At 34.5% G+C, this 24,896-nt stretch overlaps 2 protein-coding genes across 2 annotated transcripts; one reads left to right on the plus strand and one right to left on the minus strand.

The window, feature by feature from the left end:
• Positions 1-473: 473 nt before the first annotated feature.
• Positions 474-3,116, minus strand: LOC140742450 (uncharacterized). The gene is made up of 4 exons (XM_073073382.1): positions 2,908-3,116; positions 1,332-1,499; positions 798-957; positions 474-648 (listed from the first exon to the last, which is right to left on the minus strand). The coding sequence occupies exons 1-4, from the start codon at positions 2,986-2,988 to the stop codon at positions 518-520; spliced, it is 540 nt and encodes a 179-aa protein (XP_072929483.1). The 5' UTR covers positions 2,989-3,116; the 3' UTR covers positions 474-517.
• Positions 3,117-5,191: 2,075 nt separating this feature from the next.
• Positions 5,192-22,848, plus strand: LOC140757786 (uncharacterized). Its single transcript, XM_073093659.1, has 9 exons — positions 5,192-5,453; positions 6,226-6,378; positions 6,770-6,938; positions 7,263-7,381; positions 15,920-16,482; positions 17,144-17,431; positions 18,826-18,942; positions 22,046-22,159; positions 22,555-22,848. The coding sequence occupies exons 1-9, from the start codon at positions 5,376-5,378 to the stop codon at positions 22,781-22,783; spliced, it is 1,830 nt and encodes a 609-aa protein (XP_072949760.1). The 5' UTR covers positions 5,192-5,375; the 3' UTR covers positions 22,784-22,848.
• Positions 22,849-24,896: the final 2,048 nt, after the last annotated feature.

A 24,896-nucleotide genomic window follows, 5' to 3' on the forward strand; every position in this document is an offset into this window, starting at 1 on the left:
GTTGGCTACACAGTAGTGAAGTGTAGTGAATATATTGGTAAATCAATACAAGGAAAACAGATGAAGTTCATTCACATAAAATATACGATTCATTCGAAACTGAATGACGCAATATTGACACTTCAACGTTCCGTTTCACGAAAATGTGCTTTTATTTAATTCGTTTTGTAAAAGTTTTCATTTTGCCTAGTAGAAAAGTTTACCACGTCTTTATTAATTTAATACACTAAATATTTTTTTTTTTTGAAATTTGAAATAATTAATTAATTCAAAAATCGTTTTATTAACTTACTTATCATATATCTATTTTATAATAACACAGACGAGATTATTAATATACAATAACATCAAAGTAATACTTATATAACTACGGTTTTCTCCATAAAATGTTATTATCTTAATTTAATACAGTCCACCATTTTTTTCACTTGGTTTATCGCAGTCAAGAATAACATCAGATGATATGACCATTACTTCCTATTTAGTTCATATCATCAGGTTTTTCTCTTCTAATTTACTAATAAAATGTTTCTCTAGTGCTGACAGCCTGATACAACTTGCCGGATCGCTGGAAGCTGTCCTCGTTTTCCTCATACATAATCTGCTTGTGTCGACTGTGGACCACTAATATACAGTACACCGATATACCTGCAACGAGTAACCGTGGAGGATTCATTTTTTAATTGTATAACATAAAAATAAACTAACTTGAGAATTGTTCATAATGTGCTAACAACTCGTAGTCGAGTGAGTAATGAATAAGTAGACAGTAGTACAGTAATTTGTATTATACTTACATGCTCTAGCTAAATGTACGAATATGATAATAGCCTCGACCTCCAACAATTCTCCTGAGTCTTGCAGGATGAGGCTGATGCCCGTCAGGCACATGACGAAGAATATCGCAGTTAGGATACCCGTTACAATAGTCCATGGCAGCGTGAGTGAGGCCAATTTCTGAAAGAATAGGTGAAATAGGACGAATTTGGTAACGTGACTCTTTGATGTGGGCTCTTCCACCTATTTCTACCTTATAGAAGAAATTCTATACTACTTTTTTGTCGCACATGTTTAGACGTTCTAGGTAGTTAAGATAACTCTACATCAAGGACGAAGCGTACTATTTACTGCACTGCTGTGTTCTGGTGTGAATGACTTACAGTAGCTACCTACTTACAATCCAATAATATTTGATAATTTTGATTTTATTAATATTTGATATATTTAGTTGACCACAGATGTCTATTACCAGCAGTTACTGATTGCCAGTAGGACGTGAAATACGTTTTCTTCTGCCATTCTGCCATTCAATGCAAATTACCCTATAATACCTTATAGGCAGCAACAATCAGCAGCATGGAACTCAGCAGCTGTATCCCGCTGACCACAGCAGCAGTGATGTAAAGAGCGTACTTATGTGTTGATACGACGCCATCTTTGCCGAGCGGTGCGAGGGTTACCAGAAGACAGTATGCTGTTAACTCTAGAAGAGCCCATACCTGCAGACAAATATATCCTTTATATGTGATATTCTTGGGTTTCCAAAAGATAGAAGGATAGAAGTCTTCATATTCCTGGCGTATTACAACGATATTGCTTTTATACGTAATGATTTTAAGATTTTGGTAATCTAGAGGCACAAGAACCAATCAAGGCTTCAAGGTAGCAATGATCACTTACTCTCAAATGAACATGCTACATTAAATCTCTAGTGACTATTGCTAATGGCGATATTTTCACTGCCGAGCAATTTCCTATTTGCAGAACTTACTCGATAAAAATGTGTGCGGCAGTTATCGCGATCCATATGACTAACGTTATCAGAACACTCGGCACCGAGTCCAAGGTCCTGACGTCACAAACAAACATTACACTCATCTCGCAAGAACATAAATATTCTCGACGCCAGCTATTTTCAGTCAGCTGTAGCGAAAGTAAAAATGATTTGAAATTTTTTTATAATCAAATGAGGTTTTACAATAATCGCTTAATTTACTAAAAGAAGCCATGTAAACTTTAATCTTTGTCGTTAAGTATTTCAATGTTTATATTTGTAATTTTATTTATATTTAACTTAAACTATTGAATTATCTTCGAGCAATTTAAAAGTATATACTTAAGTACTTATATATGTATTTACTCGTAAGTATAAGAAACTTATCAAGACCTATTTTTTACCCTATGTCATCCATGTTATTATTCATACAATTACTATAAATTGCCTTGAAAATCTTATGAGTACGTGTACACTGTACATGAATACAACAATTGCATTGAATATACCTATAGTTAATCTGTTTACACATAAGATTTGGCGTATTTGATCTTTCATGACCCACACTGTAGCTGTGTTCATAAATGAAACAAAACGATAAGTTTAAAAAGTTATCCAGCAAACCATAGATTAGCAGCCAACAGAAGATGAATTTTATTTCAAAAGTTAGTGCAGTATTGCAAATGACCAAATAATCTCAAAATAAACCACTCGTCCTATATATCAAGTATACCACATATATCTAATCTTATCAAAAAAATAAGCGATTTCTTCCGTCCAAAGACATTTAAAACCAAAGAAATAACATTTTTGTAGTCACATCATAATAATTATTTCCTGCTATAAATGCACTGAACTGTGGGACTTTATGAAAAAATAAAAATGAAATTAAATGTCAGCTGTTACATATATTATTATAAATACAACTACCGTGAAACGTCCTGCTAGAATGCGACATAAACATTCAATGTTTTCGAATACCTACTAGATATTTTTGATATACCCATGCAGACATCAATCAATATTGGATTCTACATATAAAAATAACACATTATAGCTATTACAACTATTGTGTACAATTCTATAAAATCTTTAATAAGTCGCTTAAACATAGGCAATAGCTATATCCTTACCGTATAAATATACCCAATAGTCAATGTACCAGTATGTAAGCTGACGCAGTAGCAGCAAGACTTCACTATAGGCACACCCATTATTATCCTATTGTAAAAACCACTAAAATATATTAACTAAACACAGATCTTCAAAACATACAATTATTTTTAGAATAACGTAAGTGACATTGTAGTGACGTGGTGTTAGATCGGGCGGCGCGCTATCACTACAGTATTCACTACTATTTAGTATTAAATATCGCTGGTTCATAGATTCGCTACTGATAATGATAAGGCACGTGCGAACTCGAATTAGAATAGATTTTATTATTGAAGGGTATTAGAAAACGGGGCTATACATCCAGTCACATGAAAACGACAGGATCAAAGAGCATATGTTTTCCGGTCCGGTTTGTAAATTGCATACAAGCAAGTCCATCTAATGGGAAAATATCGCCTATGGATCTCAGTATTACCCTGTAAATAAAGCCAATTACGATTAAAGTCGTAACTGAGGTCAGATAGAGGTGTGTTACTACACCTAAATTAGTCAAAACACCGTAACACAATCTTCAAACAAGAACACAGCAGCGCTTACTGCTGATATTACAATTTAGAAATAAACTTGACATAGCTCGTTACTATTTTAGGATTGTATGTATAGTAGTAAATAATCGTATAACATTTTAGTACGTGTACGTGAGATTAGTACGGAATTACAAATACCTGGAAAAATATAGGATTTTTTTTTATCAAATACTGTGTGTCTGATGTCATTTAGACAATCAGGTATCGTAAATTTTAATACAATAAATGTTTTATTAGGTGAGGTAATAATTATCATGTAGATAATTTAATAGAGCGCATTATCAATTACGAGTAAGTAATAAATTCTTTGGGCTTTGCGTAAAATGAAACGTAAAAGTTGGATTTTTTTTTTCATTAATATGAAGAGCGTTTTAAAGTATCTTTTGTAATAGAGACTGATATTTTTCTTAAATTTAGTATCGTAAATTACTTTCATAACAATGATTCATTTTACTGGTTTTTATTTAAAAGCCCATTTAATAGTAATAATATGTAGTAGGTCCATATGTATAGTCCGCGCCAAACTGCTAGTCCGGTCTGAAGTTGTCGCGAGCAGATGCAGTCATACGATTTGCTATGGCGACGCGATTCATTTCTATATTCAGAGCGGACTAGCAGTTTAACGCGGACTATACCTACGTTAGGTTATAGATAGTCACATTAAGTAACAAGATGTAAGTGTATATGAATAAATTTTTCGAAGAAGAGATTAATCAATTTCTACTAAAACACTGAACATATTATTAACTTGATAACTATTATATCGATGACAACATTTTCCAGAAATCAATACATTGCATTATAACTCGTCTTAATAAAGAATGTAATTATTAACGGTGTCTTATGTATATGTTTCTCGCTCATACACTATATAAAATGAACATGTGGCTAATAGAAATTTTGCCATTTCAGATTACATTTTTTAAACTAGTTATATAAGCCTATCTAGATAGGCTACCGAATCTGATTAATACAGAGTATCTTTAATTTATTTACTGATAAAATACCGTTTTAATTACTAACAATTATGTTATGACTATAATAGGAGCGTTCAATGAAAGTTATCTATTTGTCTAAGTTAACGATTAAATTTGTTATTTTGGCGATATATATCGCTTTACATAATTAGTACACCTAATTATTGATCTGTCTTTTTGGCGTCATATAGGATTCCCGGTTTTTTTTATCATTCTCGGCATAAATGCAATATGTTTATATTATTTTTAATGCAACCTTATAATGCAATTTTATAATATTCGCATAGGTATCAGGGTAGGTGGATTTCCCTAGTCTTTTTCATAATCGAGACTATAATGTAACTGTGGTGTAAAACGCAAAACAACAAAATTTAAAATTCACCGGGCAGAAGTCTTTCCTTAGATCAATTGTAGGTGAGTTCCTACCCCTGAAAATATGTTGAAACACCTCTCATCTCATTTTAATACCGTCTCTCCCATACCACAGCCTTCAAATCCGAACACAGCAGTGCTTCACATTGATTTTACAATGCAGAAATATGCGCGGTGTTGATAATACCGTAATGTATGTAACCATTGCGCGTTTACCATTTAAAGTAAATTCCCAAACAATGAGTAAAAGGATTACGTTTAAACAATCCCTTTATCTGTTTTCAACTGTAGAAGTATTTATCTAACGGAGTGAGATAACAGTTTGATTTCTCGATAAAACTTCAATTAATACTGGTCAGGCGATTACAACACTCGTTTACTTTTAAATGTGAGAATTTTCGCGATAAATAAATGAAATCGAATATTTTTATATTAATATCATAAAGTACATTTATATTTATTCAATGAACAATAAATAGTAGTACGTATTATTTATAATTTAATTCAGAAAATAATCTGAAATAAGGCTCGAGTTAGAATTTGTTAAAAATGTGTTTTACAATGGAGAAGTGTTGTTGCTGTGTAACTTTGGAAAGAGGGACAAAATTAATTGCTATTATGAGTTTGGTAAGTAAAAATATATTTATTAAACAGTGTTAAGTTTTAGATCGAACTAAGAGTTCTCAAAAAGCACACAGCTCAATATAATATCACTTTAACTCAAGCCACATAAAGTATAAACGTCTGGTAATAAATAGTTTTACTAATAACGAAATCAGTGAAATATATATCAAAACGCCTTATTGCGAAATATAGCAATATCTTCCATTGAAGCAATAAATAATGTGCATGGCGCTTTTTGAAAAAGAAAATAATGTTCATCCATATTTAGCACTACAATACAATACAAAAAATGCAAAAGTAACCTTTCCTTTTTTAGTAAATTCCATTAAAAGATCAAATTCTTCATAATATTATTAAAATTCTATGTCCATGACTATAGTCTACAATTTACAAATTTGTCTCTTCTTACCCTCTGAGGAGACCTCGTGCCCAACTGTGGGACAGTAACGAATTGATGAATTTGTTTATAATGTTGGAGTAAGAAATGAGCCTGCAATCCACTTGATGGTAACTGGCTACTGTCGTTCACGGACATCTGTATTCAAACCCAGACAACATTAGAGTCTTAACTAACATCGGGCACAGGTGCATCGCTACCCCTGAGGACTCAGATGGTACGCCTCGGATATATACGTCTCCTCCAACGCAGCAGCACATAACATTAACACTCATATTATTAGACAGGCTAAGGTGTGGCAGTGGTACCTCCGGATTCGAATCACAAAGGGTTCTCACACCTTCGATGATTTTAATGGTAGTTTATAAATTTTTCCAGGTCAGTTCTTTATGGACAGCGGCGGTGTACGGAGCTGCAGCACTGTACTTGCCGTCGATACCACAGACCAAACAGTCCTTCTATCTTCTAATAGCATCAGCTGCCGTGTGTCAAGCGGGCTTTTGCTGTCTTCTGGTTTATGGCGCTTTTGGGGTATGACTTTCTATTTTATGGTATAGAATATAATTAGATATTGCCGTCGCGTCGGAAGCAGCGATGTTGTCGTCCATGGATATCTAATTAACCCTAGATAGGTAAAATAGAACAATGATATATTCACGGTAAATGAAAAACAAACAAAAAATACATATCAGCAACACAGACTAGAATATTACAGACAATCAAACCAAATACTATATTAACTAAAACAAATAAAAAAAGATAGGATTAGAGTCCTACCTAAGATCGCTTACAGGTGCGTTGCTATCATAATTGGTAAGCCTTGTTTATCTCCCTTACAACTAAAAATAAATGAGTTTAGGTACCTACGTTTTCGAACAAAATTAACTTAATTAAATTTCCTTGATACTTTCTTCAATTCCAGCGTAAACCTAGCTACCTCTGGCCGTGGCTGGTGGCCTCGTGGATGTCCTGCGCAGGCCTGGTCCTGCTGTCCTTACTAGGCGTGCTACTGCTCGCTCTACAGTACCACGAGGACATTGAAACCTCGGTGGAAATAAGCACCATGTCATCCATCTACTTTGTATACGCAGGTTTGTTTTAGATTTTTAGTCTTTTGGCGCGTTTGAAAAAATGATTTAAGCTAATTTTTATAATGCACAGCGACATCTAAAATCCACACCAAAATTCTGTAACCATTGCCATCTATTTTTGAAGCGTTAGGTTTATAGCACTTTCGCAAGGAGGTTTACCAGCTTCAAGTAGAATCGGTGGATTATGTAGTTACTCTTTCCATTGCATAAATACAATTTTAAAACAATTTGCAAATTAAGGATTAAGTTAGGATTAAGTTTTCCACAATCATCAGTGAGAAATGAGAACGTGTAACTTTATTCAATTGTTTTTTCTTATTCCAGTGATACTATACTACTGCACAGCAATAGTAAACAGCAGAAGAGAACAGATGATACGAGAGGAAGAAATAGAGTCTGCGGAGCAGTTGATGAGGCCAAGAGACATCCCCAAGAGCCTGCTGGTTTAACATTTTACTCAAATTAGTCAAGATCTGAATCTTATGGTGTAGTAAAATTTTCATTTTTTAAAAGTTTCTTCTAATAGAAACTATTTGTAATATTTACATAGAAAGAAGAATATGGCCTGAAAACAGAAACACTAAGTGTATCTTGAAAATAGCGGGCTCGTGTACAGAATTTTGTCTCTAGTGATAAACCTTTGTTCTAATAAAGATACTCCTTGTGTACGAAATTGTTGGAAGGATAAATAAATTTAAAATAAAATATTCTTCAGTCTTTTCTTTGTAAAAACCTTTACTATCCTCTTTGTCAAGACATTCAGTAATACATAATGTGAATTTTAGAAATTTTTAACCCTCCACCTTCCCCTATTAAATTTTCAATGAATCATAGATGACATATTTTTTTATAGAAAAAAAAATCTGTCTATGCACGGAAGCAATCGCAACTTGCGCCCCGAGTGGCTCAATCCCGTGCCACTGATTTCAGTTCAAAAAATGAATAAGTAATACTATTATAAATACTTCCTACTCAATGTATATTAAAAAGAAAAAGTAATTAGAGTCGTAAGTTACGTACAGCGGGAACAATTATGACATGAGTCGCGGTGGCGCGCGACAATGCCGCGCACACGCCGGAAAATTGTCGCAGGTAGGCGTGGACCATATAGTTGTTGTCGATAGTTCGTATGACGTAGTGGTCATAGCGGTATGAAATAGAGAGACACACAATCCCCTTTCATACACATCTAAATGTATAGTTTGATGTATGTAATACTTGTTTTAGATTTTGGTGTTCATCTTTGTGTGTGTCCATGTTTCTATCATACCTTCATGTCCTAAAACACAGGGAATTCTAGTTTGAAGCTATAAAAAATGATTAGCATACATATAAGTTTCATACACTTATTTTATTTACACATGATAAAACCATTGGAATATCCAGTCATTTCTAAATTTCCTGCCCTTATGGTACACGCTGAACTGCATGATAAAATTTAACGTAAGTATTAACGCTTTGTTAGCCTAAAAATATGAAATGAGAACCTTTAGGTTATATTAAGTAGTATTAAGCAATAAAACAAATAAGCAAATGCTTATTTCATAAGAATTTTTAAAAGTTAAGTCTACAAGAATAACTTACACTAAAGTAAATGAATTATTTATTTAAGATTAGATTAATTTGAGTATAAAATATTTAAAGGTGAATTAATATTTCAATAGAAATGTATAGCACTAGGTATTCCGCAATCCTGAGATTTTATCGATAATCTTAGCTCATCCCTCGTGTGCATCTGCTTAGCTTAGACAATAGACCACGTTCCGACCAGAAGTGTCGAGATATTATAAGTATGGGTCCGAACCCACACCACACATTGTCTTTGGGGAACCACCGAGCACGCTAAATGATGGTAAGTAACTTTCTTATTATTAGCTTCCATAATATACTCATATTCCTAATTTAAATTGAGAATACTAACAATTTTAAGTAATTTTATTTTTGATTGAATCGATGTGTCACTTAAAACAGTACACGTTAATTAAAATTGCTTGTATTTAAATAATTTTGAATGCAATTTGTATAAGATTTGGAAAGTCACAATCTATCGCTGGCTGTAGGAAGCGGGCAATGAACTCGTGTTTTTACAATTGAAAAAACTTACATAAAGAATTAAATAAACCAAAGAGTGGAAGTTTGTATAAAATTAAATATTTCGTCGAAATTCTAATTAAATTAAATGCTATCTTCTATCTACGCACATTTATGATGTTACAAACCTTTTCAAATACCTTAAATGAAAGTGTGTGCCACAAAAAATCCTGTGTAATTTAATTAAAGAAGCGATCAATATAAAAAGTGTAATAACGAATAGACGTAACTCGGATAACAAGTATCGGAACAAAAAACCAACGTAAAAACTTTTGAAGTGCTCTATGACCGGACATATTCCGAATTCTTTTGACGACGTAACGACCAAGCTATGGTTCTACTGCGATATAAAAGCGAGAATAAGTTAAACCATAAAATATTTAAGAGATTGTCGTTTATTATTATAATGATCCCTAGACAAAAAATAAAGTATTACGACAACATTAGTTAATTAATCTACTTCTGAATATTTGTTCTACAAAAGTTCTACGTCACTTCACTATTTCTCTATAACTTACTTCTGTAGTGTAATTTACAGTAGTAAGAAACAATAAGAACTTAATAATTTATCGTATTTGAAGAGAGAGGAATTTCAAACATTCACCTCTTATTTTTCCCAAGAGAAAATAGAATTGGAGACCTATGTATGTTCTGATGAGTCCCAGCAATTGAGGACTAAGTTCTGACGCCTCATTTTTAATATCCCTAAAATACACCACAGCTTCATATCCAGGTTTCAAAGTAGATAATAAATAGTTAAAAAAATAATGCAGCCGCATTTGAAATAAATAGTCTGACTACATTGTTACTCTTAACCAATATACAACATTAACAAAACATTCGTCTTTCTCATCCCTATCTAAAGTAACGAGATCTTAAGCAAAGGGAAAAGTGAAGTTATCGAGCGTATCAAACGAATGTCAGCGACCTTTTGGAAAATGGCGTCGAGGTTCTACGCCTACGTAATACAGGTCACGTTCAGAGCCTTCGTTTTGATTTATCTTGCGAGCTAGACTTCTAAGAATTATTTGAGAGTACCTAAGCATTAAAAATACTAAATAAGTAATAAATATATTTTTAAAATAAAATGTTAAGTAACATAACAGTTAATTGTTGAATATTTTCGTAATATTTCTCACAAAAATCAAAGATCCAGTACACAAAGAGTACATAAATAAGATACTACTTTTGACTTCTAAAATATCTAAAACAATGCGCAAGTACCAGGGTTCGAAGCCGGCGAGGCAGACATCTAATTGTTGAATTTAAATTTGATTTTCATTGCCGCCTAATTCGTACATAAACACACCGGGAAAATAAAGTTTGTCGAAATAAAATGTCGTTGTTTTTGAAATAAAGATTTCCCAAACACATTTTGAAAATAAAACGTCAGTAATTTTCTTAATACTTTAACAGCAATATAGGCAGGCGGCAGACGACAGGCGAAAAAGTCGCCTCCAATATGACAAGTAACTAAAAATCGGCTTCATAACGACACCACATTATAAATTACAGCATCATTACAATATCGACGAATCTATAACTAGAATCTATCCATCTCTTAATTTTAAACCATCGATGTAGCGTCGTTATTCTTGACCGAAATCGATCTTACATCGTGACTACATCGCTCGTAACGATTTAGATTTAATAAGAAAACGTTATTTTAATTTTTATTACTTTTATTTTGTATATCACCCTTGACATTTAGAGATCTATGTAGGTAACTTAGATTTTATGACTCTGTTTAATAGAGTTAATTAATCGGTGCATTTTATTGTTTTTAAGATGGCTTTCTTAATTATTCATAGTTATTTTTTTTGCTGACAATTACAGCAAACAGTTTTATCGATTTATTTATACTGACTTTATACTGACATTTTGAAATATATAATTACCTATTAAGTAATAATAAGTGTAATAATTTGCAAAAGTTAGATTATTAGTTTTTTTAGAACGAATGGTTAATATATTATCATTTGCTGGCAATAATTCTGTTTTAGTGCATAATAAATACTTGGATAAATAAAAAAGAATACAATACTAGGTAATAACTAACTTAACATTAAAGATTTAGTGATTTTACATTGAAACTACATACTACATATTATAGTTATTTGTAAGTAATAATTTTAAACAATAAAGTAAATCGATGTAAATTAATTATCGTAACGATATCGCATCGATGGACAGGAATAGTCCGCGGTTGCGTAACGCGCATGACTCAACATTCCCACGGCTCGTGCGCTTTCTCCACCTGCTGCAGCACAGCCTCCCGGGGCCTAGGGTAACCACTCCAACATATATATTACAAAGGTGATAAATCTAGCCAGAATGAATTTCAGCCATTCAGGCGTCCCGTTTTCAAATCCCAAGCTCTATTTTTTCATTAATTGAAATAATCATTAATTGAAGATGAAGGACAACAATGAAAACCTACAGGGTTATTTAATAGTTCTCATATTTATACTTACCTCAAACGTGTGAAATCCGTTGGTGGGATAATATTATCCATCCGATGCCCACCAGTGGGATAATATTTTTCCCATTTTGATTTGTGAGAGCCTAGAGATTGTAGCGAAAATAACGTAATACTAAAAGAAAGTCTAACAAAAAACCCGTCTAACAAAAACATATAGTAATTATTATTCCGAGAACATTAACATAATATACATTAAATATTCAGGGGTAGAGAAACAACTCTAAATTGAACAATATTTGTAAAAAAATTATTCATCTATTTCCCGACACTTCATAAAACTAAATGAATATTAATATTTCAATGAGAAACCACCTAACATGCATAAAATTGCATTCTCTCCGCCGACTCTACCAATGACCCGTGACATTTAATATTTCTGTGTGAATTTAAATGCACTTAACTCAGTTTATTCCGCTCTCTCTACGTAGAGTCTTTTGTCTAATAACAGCAGTATAACTGCCGTGTTCTGATTTGAATGGTGTAGCAAGGGGGATACATATTCAAGGTATTCCAGCTCACTCCTCAGGGGCAATAGCGCATTTGTGACCGAGTTCAGGTAAGAATCTAATCTTATTAGGGGTTGATTAAAGACGTTCATGGGTAGTAGCCACTTACTATTAGATGGACTTCATACCCATTTCTTATTTCGATATTATAAAAGTAGCAAATAATTTAAAAATAAAAACATGAGTAGTTACAACTCTATGATTACTACGACAATTAGACGAATACAACGACACCTCATACGTGAAAATCTGTCAAGCTGTTTGATATGTAGAGCGGCCAAAGTATAAGACATAAGTACATAAGCTCGAAAAACATTACTCTCTTCAGTCGGTTAAAAAAAGACTATATTAGCGAAGCGTGTACGAGAGAAAGAATAATTACTTTGTCTTGGTAAGCTCTTACGAATAATTAATATAATGAATCGTTAGCAACCCATTACTGTCTTATTTTTCGACACGGTTCTCTAAGAAGATTTAAAGCCATCGTCTTGTCTGATGGCTTAGTGTAAGTCACAAATTTAAAGAAAATTATTGAGAGCTCTTATGAAGTTTTATTTTCGTACACGATACTTCCTTTACTTTACGAGGACTTTCAAAAGAATTTTCAGATATAAGTTGCTAGTGCAATGTAATAAACTAAACACACAACTTCAGTGATCTGAGTCGAATCATATCAACTAGGATTACTTCTATTCTGTAATAAGCACGCTTAAAAAACTATTTAAATGTTGCTTGTGATTAGTAGTATATCGATGTGCTTGTGTATTATGTATGCTAACGAGAATATAACTCTTTTTAGGAGACAAGCACGAAATCTAAAACCATTATCCCAAAATTACATATTAACATATTTCAATTACTTAAACCTTCGTGTCCTGGATAACTTTGTATTGTTTAAGTACTTTTAATTTTCTCATTTTAAGTGACCAATGTTTTTTATGAGAAATAAAATTATTCAATCCAAATAAGAATCTAAACGGATTAATAAATGTCGTTCCACAACCGTCTTGCACTTCCGACCAACACATCCAATTAAACAGGACATGTCTTTAGCCGTCAAGTCCGAATAACCTACAAAATACCTGCAGCCGGTTGTAATAAATAAATGATAAACAGCGTTCGCGTTACATAACAGAGAGGGGCTCACTTTCACCCAAATCGGTAAGTCACTGACCGACCTCGCGCCGACATGCGCTCGCCACGACAGTGTCCCACTGCTGGGAACGAAGCCCACTAATAGAATCTATCTAACAAGAAACCTTAATGCGTTTTACATGTTATGTTAGTAACTTGACGTTTACAAATGTTGATCAAAGATAACATATTTTGATTTTTTGTAGCCTTTTGAGTAGAGACAAAAAAGTTTGGTTTCACCAGAGTCGAATGTATTTTCGGAATGGTTATAAAATATTATTAAAAGACACCTAAATATTTAAGAAATGCAAGCAAACCATTGTAAATTTGTTAATTGGTGATTACCTGTGGTGTTTAAAATGAAAAATAATAACTGGTAATGATGTAAAATGGTGCACGCGCTATTTAAATAAATTCTTTAAATAATTAATTCTCTTACACTCTCTCAACCCAACACTTTCTAACATAAAAACGTGTTATCGACAAATTCTTCCACGTCGTATGTCGTTTAACATTACATTTATTCCTACACCTATTGGAATGTTAAAACAAATAAAGCAGTGCCTTGGAATTCTCTCCACGTTACCTTATTTCTGACGAGTGCAGCGATATGTCTCAATTTCGATAATATCGAATCCTAAATATCTGTATTTATATCGATAAAGAGACTATCACTGATTTAATATAATCATATCGATAAAATTTAAATAGCGATATCGAAAATTTTACATACTTTATTTAGTTATATTTGATATACCTAGTAATAGGTCGACGAAAATAAAAGTTTGTCAAAATTGATAGTCGTAATAATTAAGTCTTTGAATTTTTTCCGTAAGTAGTAGGGAAAGGTAAATATTTCTAAATTATCGATCATCGGTATTTTGAAGCCTTCGATATAAATATCGATATTTTTAAAAAATCGCATCCCTACTTCAGACAGAAACGAATGTGAAGCGCGTCTTATTTCGTAACACTCGTTCAAATTCGTAAAGCATTTTTTCACTTTTAGTGTCTATTAACTCATTCATCTTTGTACACTTGTTAACAAACTTGTAATATTATGTAGATATAAGATAAGTTTAACAAACACAAGCAAGTTTCATTTGGCTAGATTTTGTTTACATAATGTTATGCTAAACAACAGCCGAATATTTAGTGGCATTGCAGTAGAAAACTGCTCAATGTAGTACATCTTTTTTATAAATATAACATAGGAGCAGCAAACGTGCATGCAGTCCACCTGATGGTAAGTCAGTACTGCCGCCCATGGATATAGGTAATCAACCCCAGATAGGATAAGATATTCCTATCTGAGGTGGTCCACAGATGCGCTGTTACCCTTGAGGATAAAGCTGGAAAGCCCTGGAAAAGTGTGTCTACTTTACCACAGCCTTCAAACCAGAACACAGCAGCGCTTGACACTACTGTTATTAGGCAGAAATAGGTGTAGCGGTAATGCCGCCAGAGTCGAGTCACAAAGGGTTCTACCACCTTCAAACATTTTGTAATATGTGGTCACTGCCGCCATTACATTCGTGCAATCAATCCTAAATACATATTTCCTACTTGAAGCTAGTCACAGTAATTGCTACCTCGATAACAAAGTTCTAACGCCACGTACAACATAAAACCACAGAAACGTAGAGCCTTATAGTAATAGGGCATGGTACCACAGAAGCGAGCGGAGACCTTACCCCGCCACAACGCTTAAAAATTTTCATGTCGGCTGTATTTAATACGCGTTAAGTATAAAAGTAACATTTTCAAAAAAGTGTTTTTACTTACTTTATTAACACTTAGTAGATTTGTATACAAAATACGTTGCATGCATGCATTGTATTCTTGATTCTTAGCATAACTAGGATAGTTCTACCGGGGGTTACCACCGTCACATGTACTTCTAACAGCAGCAGTTTTCCGAAGTATGGATGCCGGGTGACTTACGTGACCTGCTTCACGCAGAACTTCTGTTCTACATGGAGTTAGTTACTGATATCCATAAGCGGCAATGTCGACTTACATCAGGTGGACTGCATGCTCAGTTGTTCTTCAATCTTTTAAAAAAATGCATTATTAAAACGAGCATTACATATATAAGATTAATCACAACGTCCTCCCAGGCTTTTAAAGCTCTATACAACTTATTGCTCATATAAACTTGAAAAGGTTATTCGATAAAAGCAATCGATAAGGATAAATGCAGGTACAGAATACAAGAGCCAGTGCGGTTTTCATGGCGCGGTGACCTTTCACACCCTCTGGTAATTTCACCGGACCTTTCCCAGCTGGGACTGATACCATCTTTTGATGTTTGTGGTAAGAAAGCTCTGGGATTTTATTGCCGTTACATAAAATATACCATGAACTTGTATTTTCAACCTTTTTATTAGGTACTTATTTAATTAAAATGTCAACTTGAAACGTCAATTCAAATTTACATGTACATTGTTATTTTGCTGATATTGGAGAGAAATCACTAGTCTTCTGTTAAGTGCAGGCCATTATTTTATGGACAACTAAGAAAAATGTTAATAATGTTCATCATTAATTACAAAGACACCATTGCAACGCCCATTCTGCCTTATAGCAGTGGTATGAAACATTACAGTGGTCTGGTATGAAGGAAGTCATAACGAGGGGAGGAGACATTCTTTTTTATGGATCATAACCATTTTAATTAAAACACTTTATATTACTATAAGTAAATCACTACCAACACTTACATCCTTGTGAAACTAATAATAATGAATTATTATGAATTATTTTAGCGTATGCCATGGTTTCTGTTCCTGATCTCCACCGCTGCATGTCATGAAGTATACGAAGACAGCGAAGAAACTACTCCAAAGTACAATATAACGACACTTTATCCAGTTACGAATAAGACTATCCATAGTAACAAAGACACAAAGAACCAGACAGACACACACCCTGACAAGTATAAAGCTATAATTGAAAAAGAGCAAGATGATAAGGAAAGTGATAAACTTAAAATTCCCGTACCAAACAAAAGTGATAAACTTGAAATTCCCGCACCAAAGAATAATATCACAACATGGAAAATAGATTCGACCTATATACAACCAAAGGACTCAGAAGTAGTCGTTACGGAACCAAAAGGCATTAAACATGAGGACTCAAAGAGCACAGACTATACAGAAGAACTATCAATTGATAAACCAAAAAGTAAGACCGAAGAGAAGGAATTCAAACCAAGCCCACATTTAGGCAGCTTTTTTGATGACGAGAACTTGAAGTTGCTGAGGTTTTCTACAGCCGAGCCTGAGCCTTACATACTGCCCGACAAGAAACCCACATTGGATTTTGTTAGGTATATTTATTTACGTACGTATTTAAATAAAATAAGGGTCGTTACTTTTGACATTACATAAAATAAATCTATCAAACTTGAAACATGTGAGTGAATTGTTATTTACGACTTTTTTATTTGTATGTTTTTTGTCAGTTGCTCTTTTTTATTAAAGAAGCTATCTTTAAATACTTAATAAATTTAAGATTAGAGAATATTTAGTATTTTCGAAAATAACAAGCAATTTTGAACTACGTTTTGTCCTCAAAACATCAGGAATATGACACTTTTACGTGCGTAAAGTGTGTAAAAGGGGCGGAACCCGTCGCACATGTTTGTATTATATGTAAATTGATATTAATTATACTAATAGACGTTTTATTTTAATCGTCAGAAATAGAAACGCGGTTATAACTGACTTCAGATATGAATCGAATCCTATTTCGGCTTGAATACAGACACCAAGACATATAGGTAGTAATCACTCTTATGAAGTGGACACTACTTGTTAACTGTTGTGGTAACTGATAGAAAAAGAATAATCAAATTGATTGATTAACAATAAGTTGTGATAATTGTAATCTAGTAATGGGTACAATCTACACATAAAACATAAGATCAGTTAGGTACATTTGAGGTGTAATCAAGCAATTATTTTTATGTGAATTATTCAATTTTCCAGCTCAAAAGACCTTTACATGCTGAATTACAAAAGCCCAAAAGACACGTACCGGGATCAAATTGATACACCGTATAGGTATGAAAGTACTTATTTCCCACAAACAAAGTATTGGCAGCAAACATTGGATTCCAACCCAACCGTGGAATCCCCTAAGAAGATTCCAGCAGGAGGCCTCTACAAACACTCGGATCCGTTTAAAACGAAACCCGGTTCGAATGGAGATGATGAAGATTTTGGACTTAGTTTTCATGAAGATGGGAAAGAAAAGGAAAATCCTGTCAAGAAACGGTAAGAAAATATTATTAATAACATATTAATATGAAGTTGCAAAATTCCGTGGTTTCATCATTTGATTATTAATTACTAGCTGACCCGGCAAACGTTGTGTTGCCGTATAAATAAAAACATGTTATGGGTGAACAACCCTTATCACTCAGGGGTATGAAAAATAGAAAGTAGCCGATTTTAAGACCTACTGAATATGCATATAAAATTTGGTGAAAATCGGTAAAGCCGTTTCGGAGGAGTACGGTTACTAACATTGTGACACGAGAATTGTATATATAAGATATTTCCAAGGTTTTGCCTATTATAGATCGACATTTTTAGCACTTGACATTGAAAATCAGCATTAAATTATAACAGAAAAAAACTTTAACTTTAATACTGTTTTTATAGTAGGTACATCTGTTATCATTAACTATTGGTATTATACGATAAAAATTTTGTACCAAAATGCCATCTGGTATAATGAATCAACCTGTTATCTCTCTTTGTTATCTTAATATGTCTTATCAAATAACAAATGTACAATATAGTCCATTGAAATGTTACATGAGCTTTGCATTTTTAGAGGACGCAATTTTATTTTTGGGACATGTGTGGGGGGTCAATAGAAGTTTAACTTCAAGTTTGTGGGGTCGCCATCCTTGTTCCGCAGCTGCCATCTTGAAAAACTTTTTTGAGATATCTCGGAAACTATGCGTCTTAAAAAAAATTGCGAAGCCATAATTTATAGCAAATTGTTTTGCCTACAAATATGTTTATATACATTTTTGCTCTAAATTAAAAATTAAAGAAGTTATAAGCATAAAATTGATTTTTTCCCCTATATTTTTTTTTTATTTTATTCATTGAAAATGCTGTTACAGCGCTCCTAATCCTATCACTTCAAACATTTCGTTAAGGAAAACAAACGTTACATTGTAACATTATCACGTCGCGGGCATTTCTCCGATACGTATAAGACAGATGATCTATTTTTAATAAACGCAATTGCAACATAATTTAATAATATAAGCGTCTTAAATATGAAAGTGTGTTCAAAGCTAACAAGAAGTACAAACAAAACAGAGGTCGAAAGTGGCCGTAATTGCCGTTCTCTCTGCACGCAAATTCGGGTCCTTTCACTGATCGCCAAATTAATCATACTCATTACTCCATGAAAGTCATAAACTCGGGAGTAAGAGTATAAGAAATAATGTAAGTATGATGATTATACATAGCAGTGATAGTGTAGTTGAAACTTAGCTCCCCAGTCAGGCTCTTAAACTCGATCTTACTCTGAGAGGAGACTCATGCCTCGGTGCGACAACAATGGGTTAATGACGTTGATGATTCACATGATGTGATGATGACAATGTACCACCGACCGCCATAAATAATGTAGAAATATATTCCAGCTCAAATCCATGGAAGAACCTCCTAAACCTGGTGACCGCATTCCTGCCCGTGGGGCTCATCATATCAGCTCTCACGCCGAGTGTCATCACTTTACAGAGTACAAGCAATGACCCACAGTAAGTAATACGAATTACAAGTGAAGTGATAAAATCTACATTATTAGCTAGCTAGATGATTACCTATTTGATCACATAGTCCTTTGGTCAATTGTTTTTGTAAGCGATAAATCTAAATGTAATCATTCGAAAGATTTAGTCGTGTTTGTTGTATTTTTGTTTTCTAAGCCTTTTCGTTTGAGTTATGTCTTGTAATATAAATAAATATATGCGTCAAGTTGACAACATCCTTCTTTGAAAGCCGGTCAATAATCAGCTTCTACCGGAAATCGAACTGGAACCTCGGCTTAAGAGCAACAGTAATGCCACCATATCACTTGCCACTAGTCTTAGTATACGGTATACTTCCCGGTAAAAGCCAAACTCATATCTGATTTAATTTTCCTGTTTCATTTCGTGTTAGGTATTAGCGTCAAGATAGTAAAGTTCGGTTAAGTTACTGGCACGCATGCTTTATGCAATCTCTAGATTTGTTAAGACGCATGTATACTGTACACGGGTTTCTTCCCACTGCTGGGAAAGGCCTGGAGCAGTTCAAGCCACTATTCTTGCAAATTAGTGGAAGAACAATAATTGTTTATAAAAGTATAAGAAAATATTATTAATATACAGTCGCCCTTATTCCTTTCATGTTTCTCATATTTTGTTAAAATATAAATGCAGTTAAAAGTCATGGTTGCATTAAAAAACATTAAACTAGTTTTAGTGTAAAATTAGTTTCTACCTAATAGACTCTATCTATAAGTATCCATCATGTTGGTTTGTTTGGGGTCTTATTTCAAACTCCTCCACCACCACGAATGGTAGAGAATTTCATTAAAAATAAAAATAGTAAAACGAGATATTCAGACAGAAATAGTTAAATTTGCACCGAAAATATACACAGAAATAGTAGAAAAATCCTCCAAAATTCCGTTTCAAGTGGATAAGTAAACGCGTCCTAACACTATCAGAAACATGAATACCGTGACGCACAGTTGCGTGCCAACACCCACAATGATATCCGCATGAAGCGCATGCAACGCGTTCATTTGTAATTAACCACCACACGCCTTGACGGTGACAAATGACACGTATATGTTTGGTTGAAGACTTTGGCAACAATATTAAGGTGGCAGAACCCTCTTTGGTTCGACTCCGGCGGCACCACCGCCACACGTATTTTTGCCTAATAATAGCAGTGTTACGCGTTGCTGTGTTGTGGTTTGAAGGGTGCAGTAAAAAGGACTTAGTTTTCCGAGGCATTCCAAAACAGTCCTCAGGGGTAGAGGAGTGGAAGAGAGATAGAGCCCTTTTACAGACGGACAAACAGCAGACGTTTAGTAATAGGCTTCCGTTTTTACTTCGTGGGTACGGAACCCTAAAAAATGCCTTCCTAATTGTTGGGAAATACTCACTCCAAAAAGATACTTTTTATTATATCGAATCATTGACAGAATGACAAATCAGAAGAAGTAAAATATATGTTTTTCAGCTGCCAGCTTTATCATATATAACCTACTTGAATATTATACATTATAAGAGGCTTGAGTTTTTGCTATATTCCAACACTAATTTTCACTTTTTACATCCTATAATTGAAGAATTAGATTAATAAGCTACAACGTGTCGTGCATTAGTGCATAACATTATAACTAATACCCGTGTATCAATAAAATAGCTTTTCCACGATCGTGTGAACATAAATGAAGAAATGCGCACGCGCCGGAAGGACGCACGTCCGCGTATTGCACAAGCGAGAAAGCGGACAAACAGATAACCACTTGCGATATATGAAGCGATTAACGATAAGCGAACTCGCTTTCATCACCTGTTTATGGAGATGTGACAATAGTTTATTAATGGATGTTTTTATGCGCGATCACTCAAGTATTGTAATCTGTAGAAAATGAAGAATCAATCATGAATGAGACTTCAATGAAGACTTCTTTGAAGGTGGTAGAACCCTTTGTGGTTCGACTCCGGCGGCACCACCGCCACACCTATTTCTACCTAATAACAGCAGTGTTATGCACTGCTGCGTTCCGGTTTGAAGGGTGTGGTAAGGGAGACAGATTTTTCCGAGGCGTTCCAGCTTAGTCCTCAGGGGTAGCGGCGCATCTGTGGCCGACCTCAGGTAGGAATATCTAATCCTATCTGGGGTTGATTACAGATGTCCATGGGCGGCAGTACCCACTTACCATCAGGTGGACTGCATGCTCGTCTGCTACAATTGGATGTGGTTCTTGTGATTACGACACTTACGTCTCTCACCGCTACCGGAGTAGGGCTGACTCGTGTCGACTGACGGGTGGCAGTCACACATTTATGATACAATATATCTTTTTGTACCGTCTGGTGTGCACGACGTTATGCGACTACACATATCGCCGTCCTTCCAAAGGTCGCTGGCCGGGCGGTTCGAGTTCGCTTATACACCTAGTGTAGGACACATACCTTATAACTTTGGCACGTACATACAGTTTCATCAATAACTGCGGAGAGCAGGTGATGACAGCCGATAGAAACCGGATTCTGACTTTAGCACGAAGTCTATTTGTCTTTCCCGCGAAATAAATTAAGTAATTTCTGCGAAATACCAATAGATCTACGGAGATAGGAGAAATATCCGTGTTCCGCCTGTTTGCACAACAAGTGTGATTCAAAATATTTTACGAAGATATTTTTTGTTTGGCAAGAGTATAATTGCACTATTCATTGTATGTCACTGGGTTTCAAACAGCAAAAATGTACTGCGCATGATTTTCTAAGGCATCGAAAATATATTTTTTACACAATTGTTTGTAGAAGTTACCTAACTCTCACTCTCATAGGTACTAAGTATACTTTTTAGTATAGCGTATGCAGTAGAAAAAACGCTGTGGCTTTTTTTTACTCCTTCTAGAAAAATAAGTACCTACTTAATTTCGCAAATTACTATTTTTCACGCATTGTATTTTTAGCCCATTTTTTTTAAAATAATATATAAGTATTTGGTAAAACAGCTCTGAAACCCACCGCTTAACTATAATGTACATTTCCTTGTGTAACAAATATACAAGCACCGTAAAACTCTACAATATATCGACTGTGTGTTATCGCGTTAATGTCTTTTCCACCGCAGCGTCAACCGCTTCTCGCGGCGCTTGGGCGGAGGCTACGCCGCCGTGCCGCCCATCAGCGAGCGCTGCAAGAGGCGGCTCTTGTGCGAAATACATTCTGACCAAAATTATATTCGGTAAATATATTTTACACTGGATTTAACCAGAATATTAACTATTGTTGTAGTTAAAATCCTCGTGATTTACGAGTTTATTGCATATTTTTTAATTAGGGAAATTGTACTACCTTCTTATTATTTTAATTCTTATTAACGCAAAATTTATGGATTTCCTAAAATTTATCTTTGATTTAAATTCACAAATTTAGGTTTTACTTCCAAATCGTATTATAGGGTTTCATTAATTAATTTTACGGTTTCGAAAAGGTCGTTAAAAGTAATCAAAAGTTTTATTATGTTTATGATTAAAATATGATATGCTAAAGAATATCCGTTCCTCTTCGCACACGTATCAATCTGCCTAACAGTGCACAGTTGTTAATTGGGTAACAATTCGATCAAATCTTCCACAGATCCCAAACAAAGCCACCAGGATATGTCCGCAAACATTGCTACAAGATCCACTGCGAAGACCCACAAGCTTTGAACAGAGTGCTACGTTGGTTGCTGTCCCACCAACCAGGGTCCAATCTTCAGGCCGGACCGAGCCCCCAGCCACATCCGGCACCACACCGGTACAGAGGCGAGCAATACTCCTCGGATGCCTTGAATTACCATCATCGAAGCAATGATTTCACTTGATATTGTTATATAAGTAGCTGTGAATGTTGTGATATAAATAAAGTGACTTTTTAATATCTGTTTTATTTTGGAAATATTGTAAATAGGTAAAATAATGATGTAGATATAAAAATATAACTAAATAAATAAAATAAAATATATCTATCATTCACATTTTGGGATCTATCCCGTACCAGATTATATACGTAAATATTCTGAGTTTTATTTCAATACGTGAACACTACAACATAAGGAGGTAAGTATCTCGACTCCAATCCTATCTGGAATCCTATACTTACGTCCATAAAGGACACTTACGACTTACTATCCGGTGGACAACACGCTCATTTATTACTTCTAGAATATAAAAACGACTGGAAAGCGGCAATTGAATTAACTCCATCACACCATAAGCCGGTAGATACAAAGAGAGTCTCATCCCGTACCGTAATTATACATATATGGGCTAAATAGAGACATTATGACCTAACGGAAATAAATGTTTAGAAGCGAGAAAAGGCATCAAAGAATGATTAGCCTTTCTCCTATAATTGCTCTTGACATAATTTATATCGATTACCATTGAATTTCAAGCTCGTTAGCCGATGTAAGCGCTTAATACCCGTCTCTCCGATGCTTACTAATGGGGTTAGCGCGGTGTCGGCACGTCCGGTTGGAATTACATTCGTGACATCCTTTTTTATAAGATTGGAATAGCAAATGAACTAGCAGTTCACTTGATGTTAAGAGTGACCGCTGCCTGAACTAGCGGGTCGTTTTAGGGTAAGGGGTCACCGCCGCTCATGAACATCTGTGACAAGCGCCGTAGAGAATAAGTTTTACGTGATGACGAATTAGGACTAAGATAGTCGCTTTATACGCAGTAGGCATCTGCACCGTTCTTCAAACTAGAAAATGATGTGGCGGTGGTACATCCCCGGTCAAATTGAACTGGCCCGACCACGTTTCAAATTCTTGATAACTTTGGCAATTATTTATTGATTGAAATCTCCTTAACATTTAGAATTAACCCACGTGGCGGAGCTTTCTCCATATCTGTCTAATAATGAAACTTCAGGATTTGATCTTCGGTCAAGCAAATATCCAAATAGACAAAATGGTAAATATGAATTTTAGTTTTAACTGCTTATGGATGTATAGCGTAGCACCTATGACCTAAGCACCTAATCCTAAGCTATGCTATATACATAGTGTTGTATCAAAATCATTTACTTTTATATACCTACCGTTTATAATATATGTAGTACCTATATGTAGTACATATTGTAGGTAAGTATATCTAAAACAGAATACTAATATTAATCTATCTACTACTCATGCAGACTGTTCCACAATAAGTTTTTACAACCATAGACCCAATCTAAACAAAAGTGCTCAACAATACCTAACCTCGAAACCATATCGCACTACCATCCACATTGTTCATATAACCATCAAATTGTGTATGACCCCGACCACATTAAATTTCATAAGAACGTAGAAATTTCATTTACACGAGAAACGCCGGAAACCGCGACAAGTTACGTAACACTTGGTTTGCTGCAAAAAAATCACACAACTAAATGACAAAACATAAATAGAAACGCTTTCTACATGCAAATCCCTTTACTGTATGTGAACGCACACGTAATAAAACATATAACATCCGAAATCTAGTTATTTCAATGAAGGTACCTAAATATATCTAGATGGGAACTCGCAATTAAATGTAGGAATTAATAGCGACCTCTCCGTCCCGAGGGTCGACAGGTTTTTTTTGCAGATAATATCTGTAATCAGCGCTATATAGGATTAAAGTTCTATCTGCGGTCGACTGCAGATGAGCTGCTTCTCCTTAAGTCTAAGTAGGAACCGTAAAAAGATTAACGACTTTTCGACACGTAAAAATACTTTGGTCTCTAAATAGCATCGTTAAGTAACTACGCACATTTTAAATTGTTTAGTAGCAAAAGCAATGTCATGGTGCGGTTAAGTAATTAAAGTAATAGAAAGTTGGAGATATTTGTGTAAAAGCAAACTCATTATTAACTTACGGTGCTTAGAGCGAAGTAGAGAGCACTTACTCTTACTAGTGATGCGTAGGTTTAATTATTCCGATTATAATTATTTTCAA

This window comes from Epargyreus clarus, unplaced genomic scaffold (assembly GCF_041222505.1).
Source record: "Epargyreus clarus isolate Ecla_fem2 unplaced genomic scaffold, WU_Ecla_fem_2.2 ptg000001l, whole genome shotgun sequence".
In the NCBI taxonomy this organism is placed as follows: domain Eukaryota; kingdom Metazoa; phylum Arthropoda; class Insecta; order Lepidoptera; family Hesperiidae; genus Epargyreus; species Epargyreus clarus.

Coding starts and splice junctions, on each gene's coding strand:
- LOC140757786 (XM_073093659.1), top strand. CDS start 5,376: ATGTGTTTTACAATGGAGAAGTGTTGTTGCTGTGTAACTTTGGAAAGA. Junction 6,379..6,769: donor TGGTTTATGGCGCTTTTGGG/GTATGACTTTCT, acceptor CTTCAATTCCAG/CGTAAACCTAGCTACCTCTG. Junction 22,160..22,554: donor TCTGACCAAAATTATATTCG/GTAAATATATTT, acceptor AATCTTCCACAG/ATCCCAAACAAAGCCACCAG.
- LOC140742450 (XM_073073382.1), bottom strand. CDS start 2,988: ATGGGTGTGCCTATAGTGAAGTCTTGCTGCTACTGCGTCAGCTTACAT. Junction 1,500..2,907: donor CTATTGGGTATATTTATACG/GTAAGGATATAG, acceptor ATTTGTCTGCAG/GTATGGGCTCTTCTAGAGTT. Junction 649..797: donor CGTACATTTAGCTAGAGCAT/GTAAGTATAATA, acceptor TACTCGTTGCAG/GTATATCGGTGTACTGTATA.